Raw genomic sequence first — 25,725 nt, forward strand, 5'->3', positions numbered from 1 at the left:
ATTGTGCGTGTAGAAATGCTCTTACTTTCACTATTAAACATAACCGTGAGTTCTACTGTTGACATTTTATGATTTGATTTCACCGAACGTTTAAGTGATCTCCGATCACGATCATTCAAGATTTTTTTCCAACATTGCTTCCTCGAAGATGATGGTTCACCACTATCCTTCCAGGTTTTAATAATGCGTTGGTCAGTTCTTAATCCAATTTTAGTAGTTTAAAGCAATCTCCTTTGTTGTTTTCTTTGCTTGATGCAGGCCAATAATTTGACCCTTCTGAACAGAGTAACATCTTTTCCACAACCACAGGATATGTCTTCTGACATGGTTGTTTAAGAAATGAGAAGCTACTCACTGCATCAGTTAGGGATAAATAACTTGTTGCCAGCTGAAACAGTGGGGGGCTCTTACCCATTTGCTTAGTTAAATCCAGGTGGTGACTTTTCTTTTGGCCAGGCAGTGTATCTGGCTACTCCAGTGGATATGTGCCAAGGGGTAATCTGACCATTATTCTGTCTATTTTGTATGTTTTAGAATTATGATATAATTTACACTTGAATAGTTTTATTGAACAGTATAATAGTCTTCAGATTATTTATCTAAATATAGATCCAATGGAGATAATTTACCCCTTGGTGCATAACATCCACTAGAGTGGACAGATACAATTTCAGTCACAGAAACATCTGAATAAAAGCATTTACATCTTTAGTTGACCAATAGGCTGCCTGGAAATTAAAGTAAGTAACAGTTGTTGGCATGATTTTCAGTTGTTAACAGTAAAAATACACATTTTAAAAACTACTTTAACAAGAAAATTACTCTGGTTTAAAAATTCCTGTATGAAAGGGATTGTATTAACTAATGAAATGATGTTTCACACTAGAAGGAACTACATTTTGTTTGGTTATTTTTCAATCAACTTGGCGAGTTTGTGTGCTCTATGGACGTGTCCAGGCCTCTCCGGGCAGCGTGCTCAAACACGTGCCGTCGTTGGTTAAGGACGCGTGCACGTGAACTACCATGCTGGACCAGGAGCTGGAAGGACGAAACCATGCCGGCTTACTGGCGGGGGAGCAATTGTGAACAAAGTCCTGTGAAACAGTCGCAAACGACAAATACATTTTCACTGTCACTGAATTGAGTATTTACCACATTATATTAGAAACATATTAGAAATATTTAAAAGCCCGCTGACATTTATTTCACGTCAAAATTGATAGGCAGTTCTGTGTGACGTCAATGCTGTGATGACGACGTTGAAAAAAGGCATTTGTGTAAGTTTCAAAAAATGTAGACGTTACATTTATTTAGTTAAGATAGTGGTTACAAATCAATCTATGTTCACTGACACCGAAATAGCCAGGTTCTTTTCCCAATGTATTTCGGTACCCCGTGTTCTTTCACAATGGTACATCTGAACTCGATAACCGCGGGTCTCTGGAGTGCAGTCAAGCAGCCACATGGAGACCGAAGAAGGCCGGAAGCTCCGATATTTTGCAATTAGAAATTAAATTACTGAATTTAAATAATTAGGATAAAGACATAGGCTATGTGTTGATACTGAGCAGACAGAAACATCGTACTTAAAATATGGCAAAATAGAAGGTGAGCTTTGTAAAACTGTGGATTTCTTTGCGCCATTTGTATTGTTTAACGCTACGATTTACAGAAAAAAATTGTACAGACATTGTATGTTTTGGCTCATCGATCTTTGTTTATATTTACCTGTCCCTATAATAAAACTGATTCTGTTGCACGGCATTAACGAAGGAATCAGTAGTTGTCGTTTTGTTCTCTGTACAGTTTAACATGACCACAAAGGAAACTCATTCAACATTACAGGTTTTATTTTGAGGGTCTTGACCGGAAATTGTCTTCCATATTGTAGGTACATGAACTCATCTTTCTCTCCGTTTACCCTCCTCCCCTTTTCAACCTACATTACCAAGCCACTTTCTTCCCTGTATTCTCGATTCACGAGTGTGGGGAGTCGCATGTACGTAATATTGTCAACATGTGGACATATATCCATTTAAAGTTTGAACCGTGACGGATTCACAGACACGTATGGATACCGTTGGGGGTGACAACTGGCGGAGACGCACGAGGAGCGCACGAGCCCGCCGCAGACAAACCGGAGCACGAGCTGACGAGTCCAATGTGCTGCGTTCTCTCAGCGTGGGAAACACGGAAGAAGACCATGACATGAAGGGGGGCGCCGGGCTCTCCAAGCAGGACAACCTGGAGCAGAGAGTCATGGCGCCCCGCTACAGCCTCCTGCGGGAGGTGGGAAGGGGCACATACGGAGTGGTGTACGAAGCTGTGGCCCGGAGGTCCGGTGCCAAAGTCGCGGTGAAGAAACTGCGATGCGACGCGCCGGAAAACGTGGAGCTCGCCCTGCAGGAGTTCTGGGCGCTGACAAGTCTGGAGAAGAAGCATCAAAATGTCGTGCAGCTGGAAGAGTGTGTGCTGCAGAGGAACGGCATGGCCCAGAAAATGAGTCATGGGAACAAACGGTCCAAACAGTACCTGCGTCTGGTGGAGACTTCACTGAAAGGTGAGGCTCTTTAACGTGAACTGTTTAAATTGAGTCACGTTTTTAATAAGAGGGATATAAGTGCTGCCACTTGGTTTGGTGTCGAATTGAAAAGCAATTATTAACACGTCACAAACTAGTTGTAGTAGAATTTGGTTTTGCGGGGCGTCAGACGCATCCAACCTAATACTAGACCGCAAGATTTCCCAATGCAGCTTTGACCTCCTATCAGAACAAGAATAGTTCCTCAGATTTAGGCACTGGTTTACTGTGAGTGGTTATACTGTGGTCTGTGTCAAATAATTGCTCAATTGGGTCAGTGAACAGTTTCCGTGTGTGTGTGTGTGTGTGTGTGTGTGTGTACAGTTACATCATACTGGTCATTTGATTAGCTAACCCGGAGGAGGATGTTTGTACGCGGGTTTGTTTTTGGTATAGTCATGATCTGTGTTGACCTGTAGCTGAAATGAATGCCGGTCATGTTCGGTTTGCAGGGTTAGCTTTGCAGGACGAAATTTCCTTTCAATTATTGTTGTTGTCGCCATGACACAGACGTGCTGGGGGATGGGTAGGTTTTGTGAGAGAGCTCCCGAGGCTCGGACTCACTAAAATGGAGTCTGCTGTGTTGCTGTAGTCACAGAGGTGTTTTTACACATTCCTTCGTTACTTTTGCTAAATCCACCACATCAATCTTTTGCCGTATTCTAACTCCTGCACTCATGTACTTTCCTTGTGTGTAGGGCAGATTTTGTTGTCTCCGAGATGAGTCAAAAAAGACAGATTGATCTCAACTTTCACTCCAAACCACCAGGGAGTGTCCAGTTGTGTGCTCCTCCTCCTGATCTGTTTATAGTGATTTGAAATGCATCTCAATTAATGACCTGTGTGGAGTAGTTCTAGCAACAAAAATGTTTGTCTTACAGTGGGTCATTATGAATGAATCCATGAGATAGTTAGCGATTGCAAATTCTCCTGTTGAATTCTCGTGTTTTTCTTATAGGCTACAATACATGAAATAGCCACAAAATAAATGCAATAAATCTTACCTGTAGCTAGTGGCCTGGTGTATTTTATCAGTGACATATCATATGTCATTGTTTTATTTTCTTACTAAGATATGTATTTTTTCTTTGCGCTTGTAACTACCTTGAGTAATGTGTATTACAGTACTGCATCACTGTGAGTGACTGGTGTGTGCCCATTGCAGGTGAGAGGGTGCTCGGTCCTCCAGAGGAGCCTTGTTACCTCTGGTTTGTCATGGAGTTCTGTGAAGGCGGTGACCTCAATCAGTTCATTCTGTCCCGGCGGCCGGACTCGCAAACCAACAACAGCTTCATGCTCCAGCTGACCAGTGCCGTCGCTTTTCTGCATGAAAACCACATTGTGCACAGAGACCTCAAACCTGACAACATCCTCATCTCCGAGAAGTCAGGGACTCCAGTCCTCAAGGTGGCCGACTTTGGCCTGAGTAAAGTTTGCGCTGGTTTAGGAGACACCAGTGAGGGCAAAGAAGGCGAAGACAAGAACAAAAACGTCAATGTCAACAAGTTTTGGTTGTCATCGGCGTGCGGCTCAGACTTCTATATGGCTCCTGAGGTGTGGGAGGGCCACTACACAGCAAAGGCTGACATATTTGCCCTCGGCATCATCATTTGGGCCATGCTGGAGAGAATTACTTTCATTGATGCCGAGTCTAAGCGGGAGCTGCTGGGTACATATGTGAGACAAGGAGCAGACATTGTGCCGGTTGGTGAGGCACTGCTAGAGAATCCAAAGATGGTACTGAGCATCCCACAGAAACGCAGGTCATGCATGTCTGACGGAGTAAGGAAGCTGCTGCAGGACATGCTCGCTGTCAACCCTCAGGACCGGCCTAGTGCTTTTGAGCTGCAGGCCAGAATGGACCAGGTTATGTGTGCTGCATGACCCTCAACAAGATAGACAACAAGATTACAGGTATGTATGCCTTTTATCTTCATACAAGCACCCCATGAATTTTTTTCCATTTTAATTTTGCTGCTTTGTTGAATGACTAGCCCCATTCACACTGCCATTTGAGTGTGGGGATCCTGCGCCAATTCTCCGCATCCTGCTCTGTGTCAAAGTCTCAGATGCGGCGAGGGGTGAAATTTCGCTGCACCTCCAGAGGTAGTGTCAGAGGTGCAGCACTGGCAAACCAAACCAGTGTGAATGGATAAGCCAGCGGCACGGAGCGAGGGTGTGTCGGTCTAATGGTGTTCACTGTCTGATAACTATACAGGTCCTTCACCCAACGAAATATAGATAAATGTCCCACAAAGCAACGTTACATGACCAAACAGTAACGTAATAACTGGTAGTGTCTTTGGCAACTTATATGAGGGAAAAAATAGTGCAGTTATACGTGGATAAGCCTCTGTCCGACCGACTCTTCGTCACATTTCTGCAACTTGTGTTCTCTCACCAAGTGTTTGTCGCAGTGAAAAAAGTCACCGCAACGGTCAGCCCTCCCGACCGAGACTTCAGTGAACTTTCCCCCAGAAAACAGCCTCCCTCCCCGCTAGTGACAGTCAGACAGCGTCCTGTTTACTGATGGCGATAATGTAATTATGTAATTTAGAGAGAAAAACGTAACTTTGTCACTTTCCAGGATGCATGGTGGGTTAGGATCTCAATCACAACACATTATAACAGCATCCATATGATTATAAACAGTCAGCGTGTACATGTTTAGATTAACAGGAGGACACCTGGGGAAACACGTTGAAGAAAACACACAGCTGCATCATCATGACGCGCACTGTCACGCCTCTTTTGGAGAATTGGCAAACCGCTGCTGCGGTGATAATGCGGCAACTCTGTGTGAAAAGGGCTACTGTATCTCCAAAAGGGCTGCAGGACATGGTAAAAAAATATCTTATTGCTTTCCTTTTGACAGATGTTACAGGCCCTGACAAACCAGGCCAACAGTTGGCCATTGGTGGGCAAGAAGAGAAATGGGAAAAGAAAGGGAAAGCGACCTGAGCCTACTGCTGTAGAGTGATTTCAACAACCAAAAGCAGTAAAATGCAGCATTATGAATGTCTTCTAGAAAGACTGTCTGAAATTGTTCAGTTATTCCTGATTATGATGTCTTGTCTCTTCAACCCACCTTGAGTGTGGCTGTTCAGAACAGGTATGTAAACTTGTAAATCATGCGAGCTGTACCAAACTTGCCGCTTGTTGTCAGAGACATTATTCAGCCAAATCCGAACTGACAATCAAATGATAACAGATTCTCACCCAAACATCCATAAATCTGTTTCAGAATAGCTCTCTATATTTTTTCAATGCAGTACATTTTTAGACAATAAGGTTCAACATGTCTCATCAATGTAGTTCTTATATCAGCACTGACACTCTCCTCTGGCCATTCATATACACTTATTTGTGGTGTGTTTAAAATCTGTGGAAATGAAGGCAAAAGTAAAGTTTCTCAAATTAAGAAAACGTTTTAATGTCCTGAAACATGTTGAGTACCACTGACAGGCAATTGTCACTTCTTAAAGGAGAAATTTGCCATTTTTTATGTTGATATCCCAATCACTGTTGATGGTAAATGTAGTTAATTGAGGCAAGAAAATCCCTAGTGCGTGGTGTCTTGAAAGAGAAAGTTGGGTTATTAGAGTTTTCCTGCTTGCACAGCCTGCCTACATGTACCAGGATGCATTGCATGCAACCTCCTGACACTCCACCCCCTAATAGTTCCTAAACCTGCCCAGCACGTGAAGGTGGGCGTTTCACACGGGTCCGTGTACAAAAAGGCATCTGAAATAAGTTATGTACGTCATTGCCAGTAAAGAGGAAGAAGAGAAAGAATGTCACGAGAACATTGTAGTTTTCATTGTTATAATACTACATAGATTATATATTTGTTTATATTAGTGTTGTATAATACACAGTGTATTTAGTATCCTTTAGATCTTAGTCCAGTGAGAAAAATATGAATTCCTAACAGTGTTCACAATAAAAACTGTGAAGCGATGTTGTAAAACTTTCAATGAATGCAACAGAAACAATAATCTGGAAGATGGCTGAGTGGACCAATGAACTATTAACATTTACTGATGACCCGCAGCCGTCACAGCCACTTCAGGTCATATTTCAAGCAACACTAAATGCAAAAAGGAGAAATGTGCCTACATTTGGGATTACCACTAGATCGCTTTGTGTATTATCTTATGGTATTTAGGGATGAACGGTATGAAAATTTCACACCACGGTAATAGTGACCAAAATTATCACGGTTATCGGTATACCGCGGTATTTTTAAAATGTCTTCAAAATGTTGAAAAAACACTGATACACTGATAAATTGAAATAATTTCACCAAGATTTATATTTAAATAGATTTATTATATATTAAAAGGCTTAGGGTATAAGCAGCCTGTTTTTGAAACGCGTCCTGTAATGTCTGCGTTACAGAGGTAGAATGAGATGTACTGGCAGTAGCACTCGATTGGCCAGCAGACCCTCTCTGTGAAAAAAATGAATAGAAAAAGTCATTATTAATTATTACTGTCATTGTTACTTAATACTAAGGGTGCAACCAACAGATCACAAAACTCACAATCTAGATCATATCACTTTTGTGAGAAACAGGTTGGATAATCTTTTAGATCAAAACAAAAAGGATTATTGTTAAATTAATTATGAATACTCTATTTTGGCTCTTATCTCTATCTAGACACTTGTTATATTCACCATTTTAAATTATTCTTTATATATAGTCTATTCTACAAATAATCCACAAGTATTATACATTTATATCACTAACTCAGTCCACCCAGTACGTGTTTGTCTCAAATCCTCCTCACTGCAGCTCTGCATCAATATTTGGGGAATTATTAGGTCGACTTTAAAAAGTGAAATCTACAATTAATAAGCGGTTCAGATAACGTGCCAAATCACGGATCAACTTCGTTTAGTTATACCACTATCTGGTCAGTTTACATTAGTGACAACAGCAAATTAGACAGAGAAAACTCGACATACACACATCATTCACCTGAGCTTAAGGTTAATTTACCTTGCGTTCGCTTATCAGTTGAGGGCGATGGTCGCGCAAATGAGTAAGTAAATTGGATGTGTTCCCGCCCCTCGCAACAACTTTCTTCTTGCAGCTCCTGCAGATACGGCTGCCATCCTCGACCAGCTGGCCCTGAGCATTCTTATAATAACCAAAATACGCCCAGACTTCAGATTTGGTTCTCTTTGAAGGCGGAAAAATGCCGCTACTATCACGTCCTCCCTCCGCCATGTCTTCTTCACTACATAACAAGCGCACGTTGCACCCTGCGCCTGCGTAGGGAGACTTGGATAAAGTATCTCGCGAGTTTTCCACACCGTGTTTATCGACCGCGTCGGTTACCATGGTAATTAAAACTTAAACGGTAACCTTCACCGTCGGGAATTTTACCGTGGTTTACCGTGACACCGGTAACCGTTACATCCCTAGTATTAATAATGATTTAAAATAACAATCAAAAGAATGTAGCTCGCTAACGTCGCTACAGCTGCAAGTATGAGGAATGTTGTGTCATTGATACTATTAAGTCATTTGGTGTTTTCAAAGTCACTCTATGAAGCTAAGGCGCATTATTCTGTTAGCACTCAGAGCGGATGCAAGTCTGTGAGCTGTCTGTAATTCTTTGGTTACAGTATTCATCGGGTCGGTTTCTCTCCTCTGATATTACCTCTGGAGGCGCATCAGAGCCGCAGCGAAATTTCATCCCCTGAAACTTTCACACAGAGGAGGATGCGGAGACTTGGCGCAGGATCCCCGCACTCAAAGGGCAGTGTGAAATGGGGCTACTGTCACCTGTTGGAGCTGCAGCCCTGTGCACTCTCAGAGATGCGGCTTGGCTCTGTGCACTCTAAATGCGCCTCTCCGTGTTCCACTCGTGACGTGCCCTCTCCGACCACTACACTTGTTCAGCTTTGGTCTCCTCATGCTGATGGCTAAGGAACAGACGTTCAACACGTCCTTTTGTGGTCCTTAGTGCTTTGAATTAAGTGGCTTTGTGTTAAGTAATTACAATAAGCTTTAGTGTGTGTTTTCCACAGGCCCTCGCAGAAACAGCTGTTGCATATGTTTTGAGACGGTAAACTGTACGGCTACATATTTTCTAAGGGCGGCTGTGGCTCAGGGGTAGAGCCAGCGTCTTGTTATCGGAAGGTCACTGGTTCGATTTCCCTGGTCTGCATGTTGAAGTGTCCTTGGGCAAGATACTGAACCCCAAACTGCTCCTGATGTGCTGGTCAGCACCTGTCATGGCAGCCATGCCATCAGTGTATGTATGTACGAATTACTGTAAGTCGCTTTGGACAAAAGCGTCTGCTAAATGCCGTAAATGTAAATTTAAAACATTGCGTTAGACGACAAAATACTCACTCAGTGGTCATCTTTCCTCTCAGCCCTGCTGGTCTTGTTTTTGCTCAATTTATCTTTAGAAGGTCTCTGGCTCACCTTCTACGCAAACCAGAATTGAACTTTCATGTAACGCACATGCGCAGTATCGAACAGAAACGGCCCACGCCAAAACTCACTGCAGCAGAAATAATCGGTTTCTTTTGGCATTGGAGGGCAATGTGAGCAAATGCACAACCAGTTGCTGTCTTCTGTCTGCAGGTTTCAATAGTTGCTGTGGACCATGTCCTTTCATGCTATTTCAGCTGTTAAATGATGCTTTTGCTTTTGAACACATGGCTAATATGCATAAAAGCAAGACAGGAAAAAAGTTTTGTGTTTGAGTGCCAGCTGACATGCCCCCCACAGGGGCATCGAACTGGGGGGAAAAGTGGGACTGACTACCCAGGGCTCCAATGGGGGAGGGCGCCCTCGAAAGGCCTGAAATAAAAATGTTGTTTTCATTTTATTTTTTTATTTCTAAGTAATTAGTGTCATAACTAACTTAAAATTGGCAGAATAAATCGGATGAGAGACTTTACTCTGTATAAGAAAAAAATATCTATAAATATCTATAAATGGCTGTCTGAGGCCCCTCTATCCCCTTACAATACATAATGGTTCAGTCCACCCCTGCAGCTGCAGGTGCTGAAGATGCCTCTCCAAACAGCTTAACGAGCGGAGTGGCTGCTTAATGAACGGAGTGGCTGCTGCTTATCAAGACATGTCTTTCCCCAAAAAAGCAAAATCAGGGAGCCTTAAACGAAAGGAAAAGGCAGAAAGGGAAAGAAAGCAAGGAGAGGGAAGACAACTGACTCCCCTCCTTTAAGAGGGTTAAAAGTAGGCCAAGAAAGCCAAGAACTGAGGTGGAGAATAATTCCAACTTTAAGATTATGGTGATCAATGAGGCAGAGTATAATTAAAATAAACATGTCGTTCTGTTGTTCACATTTGGATGGTTAAATTATGTTGGAAAATATACCTACCATATTCAAACAAGACAGTAGTTTGGGACTCTCACCCCCCCTGCTTTGCAGTAGGAACAGAGGAGAAAATTTCTGGTGCATGCAGACTGTGACTCAATACAACTCTCAATACAATCAGAGAAATGTTTATATTTTCTGGAAATCAGAAGATTAAATTGCAACGACTATATAGCCTCATATATGTATTTTTCACCCCAAATCCAATGCCACCACCTGTGAGTCTACAGTTGTGAAGATAAATTAGACCTGCATGCGGGACTACAAGGGAGACAGTGAGCAGTAACCAAGTAGCTGTCATGTTGTTCTTTTCACAAATATGGGAATGATAGTCAAAAATATCATTAAAATGTATAGTTTTATATAAAACAGCATCAAATTTTTTCGCCAGCCTATACAAGGGCCCAATTATATTCTTTATATTCTTCGGATTTTATATTCTTTTCATGGGGCCCAAAACTACTGGCGGTGCCCCTGGCCCCCCATATATGTATTCTTTCGATTTATCACACCCACTGGATACCCAGAGGTGGAGACTAGAAATCCAAATTGAAATGGCCTGTAGTTCTTCCGAGTACCAGTGACGTCACTGTTTTTTTAGGTTGAAAGTTACCCTTTAGTTGTCTCATTTATTGTGAGAACAACAATATGTGACAGGCTAAACCATGTAGTGACTCTAATATTAGCCAAGTCACCTATGAATGTTCCCTCAGTTCCATAGTCAAGAAGACAACATGTCTTGTGAGGAATTGTCTTTTTGTGTGTCTTTGCTGTTGGTCCAAGTACTGTGTCATATTGTTGCCTGCAGTGGTTTTTAGGTCTCAGGGACTAGGGAGGTTATGATGGCTCAAGTGACAATTGTGAGGTGTTTAAATGCTCCACATTCATATCAGAATCTTTGTCCCTGAGGTCCATTCAGGCCTGTCTGATGGCTGTCAGCCAGGTGTAGTAAATGGCATTAGCAGTATGAGGTGTTGTGACATGTTCCATGAAGTTTACTTGTGAGTTCAAGTGAATGGTTCAGAGGGTGGGGTTGCTGTCTTGCCCAGGGCACATATTTAGTAACTGCAATGACAGCCCTCAATGAATGTGCTCGTGTACTGCCAGTCATCGTGCCTGGATAAGTGTGTCTGTGTTTGTTGCGCTGGAGCTAACCAGGACAACTCTTACGCAACCATAGCCCCATCCTCCCCCTGACCCCGGGGCCACAGATCCATCAGCACACTCACGCCTGTGTTGAAAAGAGGCCGGACGAGCGTACTGGCTCTTTCTGTTGTTTTAATAGTTCATGTTATGATGGTTAGCTGCTTTTTCCTTAACTGAGCTGCCAGTGTCTTTTTTGATTTCTACTTACTCTGATTTCTTATTGTCTTCTCTATTTATATTTTATTCAAACCTCTCTATGGTTGGATATTTCTATTCTAGAAGGAACCACTATAACGTACCAATTTCTGCTTGTGGATCAATAAAGTATTTCTGATTCTGATTATATGTGTAAAAGACATAAGCCCCATTCACACTACCTTTTCAAGGCGGGAATCATGCATCATCTGTGTGAAAGTTACAGATGCGCAGGTGGGGACAGTTTCGCTCCGGCTCTGATGCGCCTCCAGAGGTAGTATCAGAGCCGCAGCAGAGACGAGCCAGTGTCTGTGTGAATGGAAAAGCCGGCAGCGCGGAACAGGGGTGTGTCAGTCTGATGGCGTTCACAGTCTGACAACTAAACAATCCTTCACTCATCAAATAAAAGAGAAATGTCCCACACTTAACCCCTCAAAGCAACGTTACAGGACCAGACAACAGTAATGTGGTTACTGGTAGTGTCTTTGGCATCTTATATGAGGAAAAAAATACTGCATCCATTGATGGAAAAGCCACTGTCATCCTGTCTGTCCTACTGACTCTTCATCACATTTCTGCCCGAAAAACAGCGTCTGTCCCCGGCCGCAGAGCCAGGCAGCTCCCACAGTTGAATGATGTGGTTATGTGACGCGACTCAGAGCAAAAAACTTTAACACACCACATCTTTGTCGCCTTCCACTATTGTGTTGTTGTGGTTACTGTCTCTGGCAACTTGTATTGAAAAAAAATCCCAGCGACGGTCAGCCCTCCCAACTGAGTCTTCAGTGAACTTCCCTTCAGAGAACAGCATCCTCCTCACGAGTGACAGCCAGACAGAGTCTGCTATCTACTGATGGTGTTTATGCGATGTCATTTAGAGCAAAAAATGTAACTGTCACTTTCCACAGTGCTCATTAAAAAAAAACACATGGATGTCCATATGATGATATGTGCCATCACGCCTCTTTTGGCATGCTGTATGAAATGACACACTGGAGCAGCTTTAAGCAGTAGCCCTTTTCACACAGACTCACCATTTCTCCACCTTTGTTCGCTCACACTGAACCAAGAGGCTCCGGCGTAAAGCCGCTCCAGTGTGCCATTTCATACAGCGCGGTGGTGCTGCGGATCCAAAAGAGGCGTGGCGGTACACATCATGACGTTGAGATCTGTGTTTTGTTTTGTTTTTTACATGTTTTCCCCGTTAACCACCTGTTAATCTAAACATGTATCAGCTGACTGTTTATAATCATATGGATGCAGTTATAATGTGTTGTGACTGAGATCCTAACCCACCATGCATCCCAGAAAGCGACAAAGTTGCGTTTTTCGCTCTAAATTACATAATTACATAATCGCCATCAGTAAACAGGACGCTTTCTGACTCGCGGGGAGGGAGGCTGTTTTCTAGGGGAGAGTTCACTGAAGTCTCGGTCGGGAGGGCTGACCTGTGTGATTTTTAATTTTTTTTTTTTCAAGACGGTAACTACAACAACACAATAGTGGAAGGAGACAAACACATGGTGAGTTAAAGTTTTTTGCCGGAGACAGAAGCCGTTTTTCGGGCAGAAATCTAAGTTGCCAAAGACACTACCAGCTACTAAGTACAGTTGTTTGGTCATTTTTCTTTTATTTGATGAGTGAAGGATCTGTTTAGTTGTCAGACTGTGAACACCATCAGACTGACGCACCCCTGATCTGCGCCTCTGGCTTTTCCATTCACAAAGACTGTCTAGCCTCGGAGGCGGCCTTGGAGGTGCATCAGGGCCGCAGGAACTGTCCCCCCTCTCCGCATCTGAAACTTTCACACAGACAGCGATGCAGAGAATCGGCGCATGATTCCCGCATTGAAAGAGCAGTGTGAATGGGGCTAGTGTGAACAAAGGCAGCCTAAAGGCAAGCCTTCTTGGCGGCGATAATACGGAATCTCTGTGTGAAAAGGGCTATAATATCATACCTTTTGCCTTTGTTTGCCGTTACGTCATGTGCCTGTTCTTGTAGGGGGATGGGAAGGAGTGCATATTTGTCTCTCTTGCTCTGCTTTCTGCCTTGTCAGGCTGTTGAACCCAGCCCCCCACATCCCATTCATCCTCTCCCCCATCCCCCGATCAGCTCCCTGCATGTTCACCACACACTGAACTATTTGTCTTGTGAGTGTGTTAAAATCTCTAACGGAGTAGTATTTCTTCTCTCTAAATGTTCACGCCTATTCTCCCATTTCATCGTTCCTTCATATATCAACAATTTAAGCTGATAAATCTTTATAGTTTTGAACCAGGACCATCACTAGCCCTATTCATACAGATGACATGGTGGAATAATGGCACAGTAGTCTGGCCATGAAAGGTAGTGTGAATGGGGCACCTAATTGGATCAAGTTACTACCTCAATCCGTCAGCAAAATTCCCATGCTACGTAAAATTGACAAGTCAGCAGGGGACATCAAACATGTATCTGAGGGCTGCAGGATGAAGCTCTAAATCCCTGCCTGAACCTCTGTTATGGCAGTTATGTAACAGAGTATGTTGGCACAAACTGTATCTGACAGGCCAAGTGTCAGCACATCTCAGAAAAAACACCAAACCCCTCACACGGTGCTGCAGGTCATATTTAACAAAGGATTGTTTATGCTGCAGGGTTCACCAGAGGCTCTGGCTCCTCACTGCTGCACAATGGCTCATGATGATCATCAACACAGCGGTTTACAGACTGACATGCTCTCAGACAGAGTATTAGCTGTGTTGATGGGAGGCCGAGCACAGGACATCTTTGAAGCGTTTGTGGCCTGTCATGTTGATTGACAGCAGGCCTGTGACCCCAGTGAAAACCTCCTGATGGTCTGTCCTACCACATCTAAGGCTTTTCTTAGGGCACGCTCAGTTAATGTCTTTACTCCTTTTTTTTATTACGTCAGCTTCACTCACTGTTGCCAGTTTGCAGTTATCCATATTCATTCATTTACCAGCTAGACTTTTTTATTTTGGCATATCCTATGAGGTGTTTGTATGTCTGCTGCTGTTTTGAGGTTATGTATTTATACATACAGCAGGTGAGACTGTCAGAGTGTGTGTGTGTGTGTGTGTGTGTGTGTGTGTGTGTGTGTGTGTGTGTGTGTGTGTGTGTGTGTGTGTGTGTGTGTGTGTGTGGGCACTCTGCAGTGAGCATTGCTGTAAAAGAGTCAGACAGTTTGCTGCAGCAGTGTGGCATTGCTGCACCGACTCAGCACATCTCTGTGTTTATAGGCTGCTGCAAATTTCCCATCCTCAATGCTGCACAGGAACACTCAGTGTTTCAGATCAGGTGATTGTTGTTAACTCTCCAGCTGCCTCTATGCCACACACGTTTTTCAGGCTGTGTAAAGCAGCTGGCTGTTGGGAGAAATCCTCCAGAGGGTTTTCAGTGTCTCCTCAAGGAAAACACAGTTTGTTCATAACGGCACTGCTGACAGATGTTCTGCTAACAAATAAAGATCTGTCAGGGGAGCAGCACTACACCGTAGTGTCTGAGCTTTAGATATCAAACAAATGAAAAAATATGTAAAGCACCACTTACAGCTAATAAAGGCTCCACTCTCCATGGCTTCCCTCTCTCACACAGAGATCCCGCGATACTGCTGCTACAAAGGTCCACCATTTTGCCGACTTTGCTATTTTGCACTGAACCAAACAATGCACAAGCACTGACCCAGTGTGTGATGGCATGCTGACATTCTTACAAGTGTGATGGTTGTTACATAGAGTCTGCGTCTAGTGTGACTTATAACATACAAGCAGCACTTTCTAGACAATAACATAACTTAATATGGCAATAACAACAATTTATATGGCGGTTGATCTCAGAAGGTAAGGACCTCCATTGCCTTGAACAGGCTGTGTAAAAGTACCTTAAGCCTGACCAGCAGAGAAGCTAACAATGCTAACTTTGTCGGGTGGATGGTGTGACAGGAAAAGGCCATAGGATCACTAAACTCAAGGGGGTTATCCTTTTTATCCTTGAACAATGACAATCATGACAATTTGTCCATTATATTATGAAGGTTCTCTTGTGCAAGACTGGAATGTTTGCTTCTCAGTGGTAGTGTAGTGTTGATTAATTTACTTGGTTATAAAAATAAGATATTGCTATAAGTTTCTTTCCGTTGCGCTCTTCTAACAAGCAATACAAACAGTAGCACATACTGTTACTAACACACATGAGACAAGGTGAATGGACCCAGATGAAGATATTCCTGACAGTCCAGAGTTTCTCTGGAATATATTCTTTTACTATCTTTGAGTCAGATAGTCACCCCGAGGTCACTATCTGGAGTTACTGTTGTGATCACTATTTCGTTTGTTGTAGGATTTATTGATTTGTAGAATAAAGGAATGTTTTTGGCTTTTTTTATTCATCAAACTCCACAAGAAACAATGCAAAGTCTGGGTCTTTTGAAATCTCCAAAGACGTACATCAAAATTTCCTCAAGCCCAAAGTGATTTTATCAAATTGCTTGTTTTGTCCACACTCTAAACCAAAAGAGATTCAGGTTAATATCGTGTCAGACAGGAAGGCAGCAAGTCTTTGCAACTGAGAAACTAAAACAAGAGAATGTTTTTTTAAAAAAGTTGTTTTATCAAAACAGTTGAGACAATCCCCACAGATGATTTGATATGCCCAGCACGTCCAGCTTGTGTCTTATTGACACAAGCTATTTACAGATGACAGTTAGGTATTCAGACAACACATCTGGGTTACATCCACTGCAGTAACCCAGAAACTTTAAAGGGGCATTATGTATTTTCGGAGAAGAAATTCAAACTCAGATTTTTTATATTAATGAGGTAATAATGCATACTCAGAAGATATGCATCTTTCCCATAAGTAAAAAAAACAAGCTGTTCTCAGAGGAAAATCCCAGAACACTGTTTGAAGCTAGAAAGGTGGCAGGGTCCGCCACATATAAAAGTAAAACAGTATAAATTGTGTTGTCCTTTAAGGTCAGTTTGTTTATTCAGTCATGAAAACAAAGACAGTTTGCTTGTTTAGGCAGAAAAAATCAGTCAGTGAAGATCTTTCTCTTCTGATTAACATTTCTTCTCCAAAACTACAGAGTGCTTATTTAATCAGCAGCACTCCAGCCCCAAGCTTGTTTTGCTCCATCAAATGTCCTTCATATTGAAACAAACTGTAAAATCTCATCTTTTCTCATCTTGTGTTTCTCTGCAGACTTGTGTTTCTACATGGAGATGCCACATCAGTGAAGGTCTGCATCTTTTACACTGAAGACTGTGAAGATGAGGGAGAAGAAATGCCGTTACTCCTGAAGTTTGATGCTGAAATGGAAAAATTTTGTTTTCTTTAAACTTGTTTACAGCGGAGTTGTCTGCCAATTCTGAGAATGTTTGTCTTGCCTTGGATATTATTATTAAGCAAGAAACATGACATTAGTTTGCTGCTTAGTGGGAAGCTTGATGTAGCCACGCCTCCATCAAAGAATAGAGGTCTGGAGAAATTCCCATCAGAAAACACGACAGTGACTGTACCCAGGACATTGCAGTGATTTGACTAAATTTAAGCTAAGCTGCAGTGTTAGACACTATTTGTGTGTTCACTGGGGTGATTGTCTCCATAAGTCTGCCACTTTGATAATATTTAATAAAAACACTGTGACATCAGATCATACTGCTACTGAACCTCTCACTTCATGTAGTCGAGTTTCTATTATTTTGTTGAAAACTTCAATTAAGTCTGGTCTTGCGTCAGATGTTTACTTGACTGACCGTTAGGATTGTATGTCACATGCTGACCTGTCTTGCGCTGGTGTATTTCCTCTTATTTTCTTTTTGATCAACATTGATCTAGTAAACTTGCGTTGCCCCAGTGAGATTTGACAGAAAACGGTGTCATCACCCTTTTCTGTTGTTGGGTTTAAATTTCTCCAGACATCTGTTGGTTTACACTGAGGTACGCTACAAGTGAGTCTTGGCTAGTTATTAGGAGTCTGTCATGTGTGTAAAATCCATTGTCATGATATATGTCATTTTATATTGCGATATCAATATATATCATGATACAGTCAGTTTTCCTGGAATACAGTTGAGACAGTTGTAGCTAATCAGTGAATGAAATGGTTGTAAAAATGCAAGATTCCTGTAAACTCAGTATGTGGTAGTCATGCTCATTGATTTACAGCAATGCCTGCAATCTCCTGATGCATCCAAAGCTTAAAGTGATAGTTACCTAGTATAAAACTATAGAACAGAATTTGTAATCAGTGTCAAATTTCTATAGTCTCACAGTAGTAACCCTATTAGCCCCTGGATAACTGTAGACATGTTTAGCCTGGGTTTTTTTTCTCCTAATTTTACTGTCATATAGCAGTTTTACTGTCTTCCACAGCCATGTTATGAAACTATTTGATTTTGTCAACACACTTAAAGAGGCTCTGTTGATCTTCTGTTGTGTTGTGCTGGAAGCTGGTTGTTGGTTTATGTTAGCAGACTCTATTTTCAAACTAACGTTAGCTACTGTTGTTATCTGTTAGTGTAGTGGAGAGAGGCACTGAGAGGAGATATTCGAGAACGTACATAAAGTCACATCCTTTGGACTGTTTCAGAAAATCCACCCCGAGTCCTTCACAAAGAGATCCACAGTCCAGCAGCATTAAACAACTTCAAAAAATCGTCCACAGGGTTGTAAAGACAACAGAGAGAGACGAGGATGGTCTCACTCTTCACATCACATTACAATCTGCACACATATGACCAATAAAAAAGTGAGTAAGACATGTAAATGACTACAAACAGCCCCTTTAACTACTTCACTCTGCCATGTTTCACAGTCCAGCATCAGTGTTGCAAATGTTCCCTCTATTTGGTGCACAGGTACACAGTCCATCCTCAGTGAAATGTAGTTAGCAGATCAGGTTTCACTCAAGATTTACTGGCTGAGCATTTTCAGTTATTTGAGTTTCTAATGGACATGTTTGATATAATTGTTGCTAGGAAAGTAAAGCCCGGGTCAAATGTAACAAAATAGTTCAGGAGCTGATTTTATGTTTTTAATTGTAATTTGTTCAGCCCCCTTTTTGGTCACAAACATAAATGTGATAACATGTCTGTTATTGATTCGTTGTTGAAAAGAATGTCCCAATAGGCACACATGACAGAGTGTATGTTATTTTTAATAATATGGTATTTCTGGAGACATGCAAGTTTTTCACATTATTTTACCCCACTTCTTTGCCTTCGCTAGAATTTGTCAGTTAAATTGACTTCATTGACACTTTGAGTTCCAGTGTAATCAATTCCTTTATACCTATGGTGCCTTGAAATTGATTGTCAGGTAAAATTTGGCTCCAGATCAGCTGCTATATTTTTCTTTGATTTGGCACATTAACATTTGGCAAATTCATTATCCAGGGTATATGGTCTTGAGGATTTAGTTTCCCCAATTTCACATGAATCAGTATTTTGCTTTTTACTGTGGACCATGTATTTGCTGAGTAAAATCATGTTTTTAAAGATAACCTAAGGAACAGGTTTCATCCACGTTAAAGGTGCAAGGCTGCAGATATTTCATAATGTTTGAAATTTATTTCTTGTTAAATTAATCACTCTAATGTAAAAAATCAGTCACAGGCCTTTTTGAGGTATAATTGTGCCTGCGATCAAAAGTGGAATGTAAAAAACTAATGAGTTTAGAGGCATTTTCAGAACATTAGTGAACCACAGCAGAATACTGTATCTGTGTTGATAATTTTGCCCTTAAACCAAAGTCTGTTTTATGTTGACTTGAACTAGAACCCTGGATGATTAAGAGAATCCTCATTCTTTTTAATTGTACTACCTCGTGTTTCTGCACATTTTCACCTTTTCTTTACTGAGCCATTGTTAAATTTTTCCAACCAACACATTCCTCAGTTAGAGACAAAACATCTTTTTATTTAATGTCATGAGTGTGCTAGGTGCGTGCAGTTTTCCTTGGATTATAAATGCATCACATGGGTTTGGAATAAATGACACAGCTTTTGATTTCTGTCAGCCACTGTTTCTCTGTTTGTACCAATGCATTGTGGGAAATGGGTTTACTTTGATACAGATGTTTACACACCTTTAGCTCAACACAGACCGCAGTGTACTTTGGTTAATGTTTTGAACTTCTGTGAAAAACGTACCTCAGTTGCTTACCTTTGTTTCACTAATGTATGAATATTTGATTGTGAGGGTAGAAATGATAATGTTGAACTGGAGACAAGCTAATGGAAGAGCCAAGCTTGAGATGATCAACGTAAAGTGTTTTATTTTTAAATTTTACTCTGATTTCTGAGGAATAATTTTTGTTTTACTTTATATCAGAGGAATGTACTAAATGTCAAGAGATTTTAGCAAACCCTTGAACTATTCTCCTCCATGCCCATGTAGCTGCCTCTGGATGATTTCCTTTGGTGTGGGAATAATGTACCTGTAAATGTGTGCAGGGCCTCGTGTTTGACTAATGACTTTGTTTTACATGCAGCACTCTTCTCTATGCAACTCTGCCTCCCTGGATATACTGTGGAACAGTCCAGGCCTGGCTGGTTTTGTTTTAGTCCTATACTTCTCATCCTGACAGGAACTGTACTATACAGCTGGACCTTGTTGTGTTCAGATGATTTCACCCTTTATTTCAACAGAATTTATTGTCCTTGGTTGTACATGTTACTAAAACCACATGCTTGAATGAAAACATGTTTTTCTTTTTCTTTTTGTTCTTTCTGCTGAATTTGTACATATCAGGGCTCTGTTTCAATAAAGGTTGGAAATACCTCGAATCTCTGTCAATGTTTAACATTTCTATGACAATGATTGAAATGTGTAGGGGACGTGGGAGGCAATTTAATAAAGGTAGATTGCAAATGACAAGCATGTTTCCGTGACAGCTAGCTGGGTGCGCCTGTCTCACCCTTTGCCCACATGATTTGGGCAAATGGGGAAAGACTGACAGGAAGACTTGGCATATTTACTGACTCTTTTATTACAACTTGACTTCCTGCTGCCTTACAGGCAAGTAAAGCTGGAATATAAAATCAAGGTGCCTGTAGGCTCTCGCTGTGTAGGTGTTATTCCTGGAACATCATTGTGACTGACCAATCGTGCCAGCCCAGCAAAGCTATTTAATATTTTACAGGAGCCATGTGTAAGATAAGGCCAGAATTTTAGTTTAAAACTTTTAAAAAATGAACTAACGTTATCAACAGAATGTGAAGAAACAGCAGTGCTGACGTTCTGTCAAAGAAGTCTGTTCTGTGTTGCAGAGATATTTACTGAAGTTAGCATCTTATACAGCTAGCCCCAGCCTACCCTGTCTCCTAATAGCACTTTTACCTCAAGAGGTGGTTGTCTGATGGTTTCAGATGGGAGATATATACCAGCTGATGGTGGAATAAAGAAATTAAATACTCTGACACTTACCTTATTTAACAGAAAATAACAGTACACCATCTGAATTCAAGTTTCTCTCTTTGGCCAAACTAAAACGATTTTAATTGCCTCATTAACTCATCTTATACCACACTCAAATTCGACATACCCAAAATAAAAATTGAACTATTAATTCATCATTTATAGTGTTGGGGTGGGTGTTTTTTATGCTATTTCCGCTAAAATATTCATAATTTAAAAATGCACTACTTTGGATGTAATGCAACGTGTAATCTGCAAAGAAACTGGAAACTAAATTAAATAAATACATATCATGGTGTAGAAGCACAATATTTGCCTTCAAGTTGTGGACTGGAAAATAATAGAGTAGCAGAAAATGGAAATACTCAAGTAAAGTACAAGTATCTCAAATTGTAGTTAAATACGTACTTGAGTAAATGTACTTAATTACATTCCATCACTGATCATTTATAAACAGAATGATGAAATAGAATAATTAATTAAACTCATAATATCTATCTATGTTGGCATCCACACTGTTTTATCCTGAACTACAGTGCATTCAGAAAGTATTCAGACCCCTTCACTTTTTTCACATTTTTGTTATGTTGCAGCTTAATGTTAAAATCATTTAAATACATTTTTCCACCTCATCAATCTACACTCAATAATGACAAGGTGTATATATATATATACAGTATATATGTCCCACAGTTTCTGCAGCTTGACTGTGAGCTTTGACTGGTCATTCTTTAGGATCAGGAGTTGACAAGCCGAGTTCTGTGTTGCTTAACCAGCAACAATGGAGCACTCATTCCCCCTCAGACTTTCCCAGGCCTCAAAGGATGTCCAGCTGGAATGTCAAACATTGTCAGGCAGTAAGCATGCAAGAGAGTGCAGAATCCCTCTGTTTGTGAATCTGCAGTGCAGATGTCATGTTGTTGATGTGTAACACTGTGTAGTGTGTCCCATAGGCCTGTAACACCAGAAAGCAACAACTGTCCACTTCCTTCCAGTTGTCCTGGTTAATTGTCCCTTCACTACCTCTGTAGACTGAGGCTTTCTGCAGCCACTCGGTAGAGGTCAGCACAAACGTCACTGGACAGTTGAACCAGAGACTGATAGCTTGCGCTGGCATTATGCTCAAACAGAAGGGCTGTGACTGTTTTAATATATTGAATTTAGATGTACTTTATACAGCAAAATGTATAAATACTGTGTCTAATAGACACCTCAGTTTCTATTGCACAGTGTTAGTCAGCTAAATCACCCCCCACCCGGTCATTAACAAGTCTCGAGTTAATCATCAAGTAGTTGAACTGGAGTGGATTATCATATTTTCACCAAAAACTATTCAACTGAGATCAAACTGAGCACAGATGTCTCAAGACATCTATCAGCCACTGATCTCAAAGTAGCCAATCAATCAGTGCTGATAAGAACAGCGGTGTCACTGTCTGTGTTTGAATGTAGCTGTAGAGATGTCAGCATTAGTACATTCCATACAAAACTACAAAAAACATTAGAACAAAATGTCATTGATCAACATCAACATTGATCAAATGATTTAATAGGTATTCTGATGATATAATATTCTTCAAGGATAAAAATAAAAATCTTAATGTCAAAATTTAGAATAACCAGTAATGGAATGTAACTACAATTTACAAAGTACTGTACTATTTTCTGCTACTTTATACTTCCTTCTCCTTAACATTAACATTTCCAGTTACTTTGCAACTTCAAATTATTGAGTGCTGGTTGGCTATTACGTGTGGCCTGTAACCAATCAGATAGTGGTGTGGGCAGGACACTGAGTGAAAACACAGAGAGGTGGGCAGAGAAAGAATGCTGCATCAGAGCCAAAGTAGTGCTTTTTTCAAAATCAATTTATTGGATCAGTAATAACACACACACACACACACACACACACACACACACACACACACACACAAAAGAACGCTGGTACTGATAATCTAAAAATGCTGAATATCTGCTGTCAGCCAGGCTGATAATCAGTCTATCTTCTAGTATAAATATGACCTCTTTTTGGACAGATTCTGGAGATACCTTTAAATTATAAATTAAAAAAATAATAAATATCAATTTGAACACCTTAACCTGTGACAGTAGTGAATGTCAACAGTTAGATGATGTGTCCAACAGAGTCTGTCTGCTCAGTCCTGTGATATCTGATCAGTATGACAAAATGAAATCACTTTTATACTGCAATTTAATTTATGTCTTTCAGTGAAACTGCAAAATAGCTAAAAAATCTTTTCTTCAACTGCTTCCTGAATGTTTCAGTGCAGAGGACAGCTGCTGTTGTTGCTGACATGTTAAAGTTCAGAAAACTGTTCATGTCATCTCATATTCAACAGTGCCACCTGGTGATGGAATATCTGTACTACAAGACATTAATTGACTGGTCTGGGCTCTCAGCAAGCAAATATCAGTTAGCTGAAAACTTTAAAACAAACGTAAAAAAAGACATCGTAAAGTAAATCAATTCAAAGCAACTGGATTTACTATTGTTTCTGGGAATGTTGGTGTGGGTGGGCTTGGGTGGGTGACACTGGGTGGGCTTTGGACGCTGCAAAATCATTTTAATTAAACCTAAACACAATAAAGAGGTTTTATAATCATCCACTGAAATTCAATCTTCTGGACTAACCAGAGTCCACCTGCACATCACTGAAACAAGGGGAGAAGATAAACCACCAGATGTCAGCAAACACAAGATTTTCAGAGTGTGGTGCTTTAAGATTGTTTGAGTTAGCTTATCCCACCCTGTTTGCATCTGTATCTCATATATATCCTGTATTTGATTGTTCCAGCTCTTCATTTAGGGGAATATTCAAACCCATGTTTGAGAAAACGTGTTTTATGGTTGTACTTGTAACATTACATTAAAAGTAATTTCTTTTTGATTTTGGACACATTTACCCCAAATTCAACCTGACATATTTGGTATCTTTAGAAACTCTGGGACCTCAACTTATATTTAACAGTAGAGGTTGTTAAGTTTAAAGATATTTAGAGCAAAACCAATGTACATTTATTCAAATGATATAACAAACCAACAATTTAAACATGGGCTTCTTATGGCAGTTACATGCTGTGTCTGGTTGGTAATACATCCCCATGCATGACAAGACAGGACATGGCATGAATATGGGGCCCTGTCTACAGGCAGAGTTTACAGACCCTCTTCAACATCATCAGTGTCCCAGTCTGGATGTTTTTTTCATTTCATAGTATTAGAAAAGCAGAATGTCGAAGATTACTGGCATGAAGCAATAGTCTCTACCAAAACCACATTTATTTGCAACCAAATGAGAGAAACCCAATATAAGATACTCCATAAATCCCACATCACACCATTCATTCTTAACAAGATGGATAACCGGACCTCTCCCCTCTGCATCAAATGTAAATTGTCTGTTGGGACATACATTCACTGCTTCTGGGAGTGTCGTTTGATTGCAAGGTTTTGGAGCAATGTAGCCCAGGAATTGAGTAAATTTTCTCACTTAAAGTTACAAAGGATTCTGGCCCCTTCATATTAAGCTTGCCTTCAAAAACATTATCACTGAGTAGAACAGATTTTAAACTTTGTGACAAACTTCTGTTTCTGGCTAGGAGATGTATTTTAAAGCAGTGGATAAGTGACAAACCTCCAACTGTCACACAATGGTACCAAGAAATGTATAAAGTTTTACCCTCAGAAAGACGCGAATGAAGGGGAATGATAATTTGTTTTGAGGGAACATGGTCGGCCTTTCTGAGGTACTTACCCCCGCCTCTCCGGGACACTGTAAATAAGGGGAGATATGCTTTAGACTGGAATACTTCCACTGGATGATTTATATTATTATATCTGTTATTACTACTGCCAGTCTCTAGATCTCCCCTTCTCTGCTTTTGCTTTGATCTTATTTGACTATCTACTTGTATATATATTTTTGTTGTACTGATGGTTTTATTTAATGTACTTAGGTATTTTAAATTTAATTTTTATTGTTTATCTGTTTTCATTTCATTTACTTATTTATTTTTATTAACGTCATCCACCCTGTTATTATCTTGTGTACTTGTATAATTTCTATTTTTACTTCCACTATACATGGATAAAAATCAATAAAATCTATTATTAAAAAAAAAAGAAAAGAAAAGCAGAATGTCGGGAGCACAGACAGCTGTACAGGGCAGCACAGGAAGGTGTGAAAACAATGTGATGGGTATGAAATAATGTCTCATCACAAGTTTTAAAGAAGAAAAACAGAGATCCAGTGAGATATATAGATCCATAAATTCATCACAACATGCTGCGGCAAGCTGAGAGCCTGCTCAAATGTTCATGTTTGTGCAGAGATTCAAATGAAAACATAGTGACTCACTCCAGCACAAATACAGTCTGCCCGACTCTGCAGCTTGGCTCAGTGCATGAACAGCCAAAAATGAGACATCTCTTCTGAAGTGACCTGTGATGAGACAGAAGCAGCTCATGGATTACGTCTCGCTCAGTGGACTGTTGTTATTGTATCAGCAGATGTTTGAGTGTATTTCAGGCTGGATGAGTTTTTTATTTACATACTTCTGCAACAACTTGTTTCAGAGCCAGGTGAAAACACTGGTGGTCTGTCTTTGGTGGACAGATGTGGAGAAATGAGTGAGGTCGACTTTAAGGGGAAATGGAAGTTCACATAATGTTAGACTGAAATGTGACAGAATGATTTCTGTGGTGGTCCGAGAGTCACGATGCTTTCTCCACGCAAAGCAGTGAAAAAGACTTTCAGATTAAGAGTCAAAGTAGAGTTGAATTTGAATGCCACCATGTAGTCAGCTGAAGCTGTCATCGCCTTCAAATCTGAGAACACATTAGACACACGGAGGCATAGGGTTCATTGACCAGATGAGTACAGAGACAGTCTTGGGAGGGCACACCAAAACCAAAAGCAATAACTGAATTTCAGGAATTCTGTCATGGTGATGGTTAAACTATGTCAATATACTGATATATTTTGATTTCTT

General features: G+C 40.8%; 1 protein-coding gene across 1 annotated transcript; it reads left to right on the top strand.

Annotated features, from left to right (window-relative positions):
- Positions 1-1,954: 1,954 nt before the first annotated feature.
- stk35l (serine/threonine kinase 35, like) lies at positions 1,955-20,081 on the top strand. Its single transcript, XM_073468595.1, has 3 exons — positions 1,955-2,560; positions 3,747-4,495; positions 16,496-20,081. The coding sequence occupies exons 1-2, from the start codon at positions 2,071-2,073 to the stop codon at positions 4,463-4,465; spliced, it is 1,209 nt and encodes a 402-aa protein (XP_073324696.1). The 5' UTR covers positions 1,955-2,070; the 3' UTR covers positions 4,466-4,495; positions 16,496-20,081.
- The last annotated feature ends 5,644 nt before the right edge of the window (positions 20,082-25,725 follow it).

The sequence above is a fragment of the Pagrus major genome, chromosome 6, assembly GCF_040436345.1.
Source record: "Pagrus major chromosome 6, Pma_NU_1.0".
In the NCBI taxonomy this organism is placed as follows: Eukaryota; Metazoa; Chordata; class Actinopteri; order Spariformes; family Sparidae; genus Pagrus; species Pagrus major.

Excerpts from the sequence above, each read along its gene's own strand:
- stk35l (XM_073468595.1), top strand. The coding sequence starts at position 2,071 with ATGGATACCGTTGGGGGTGACAACTGGCGGAGACGCACGAGGAGCGCA. Across the intron at positions 2,561-3,746 it reads GGTGGAGACTTCACTGAAAG|GTGAGAGGGTGCTCGGTCCT; the intron begins GTGAGGCTCTTT and ends TGCCCATTGCAG.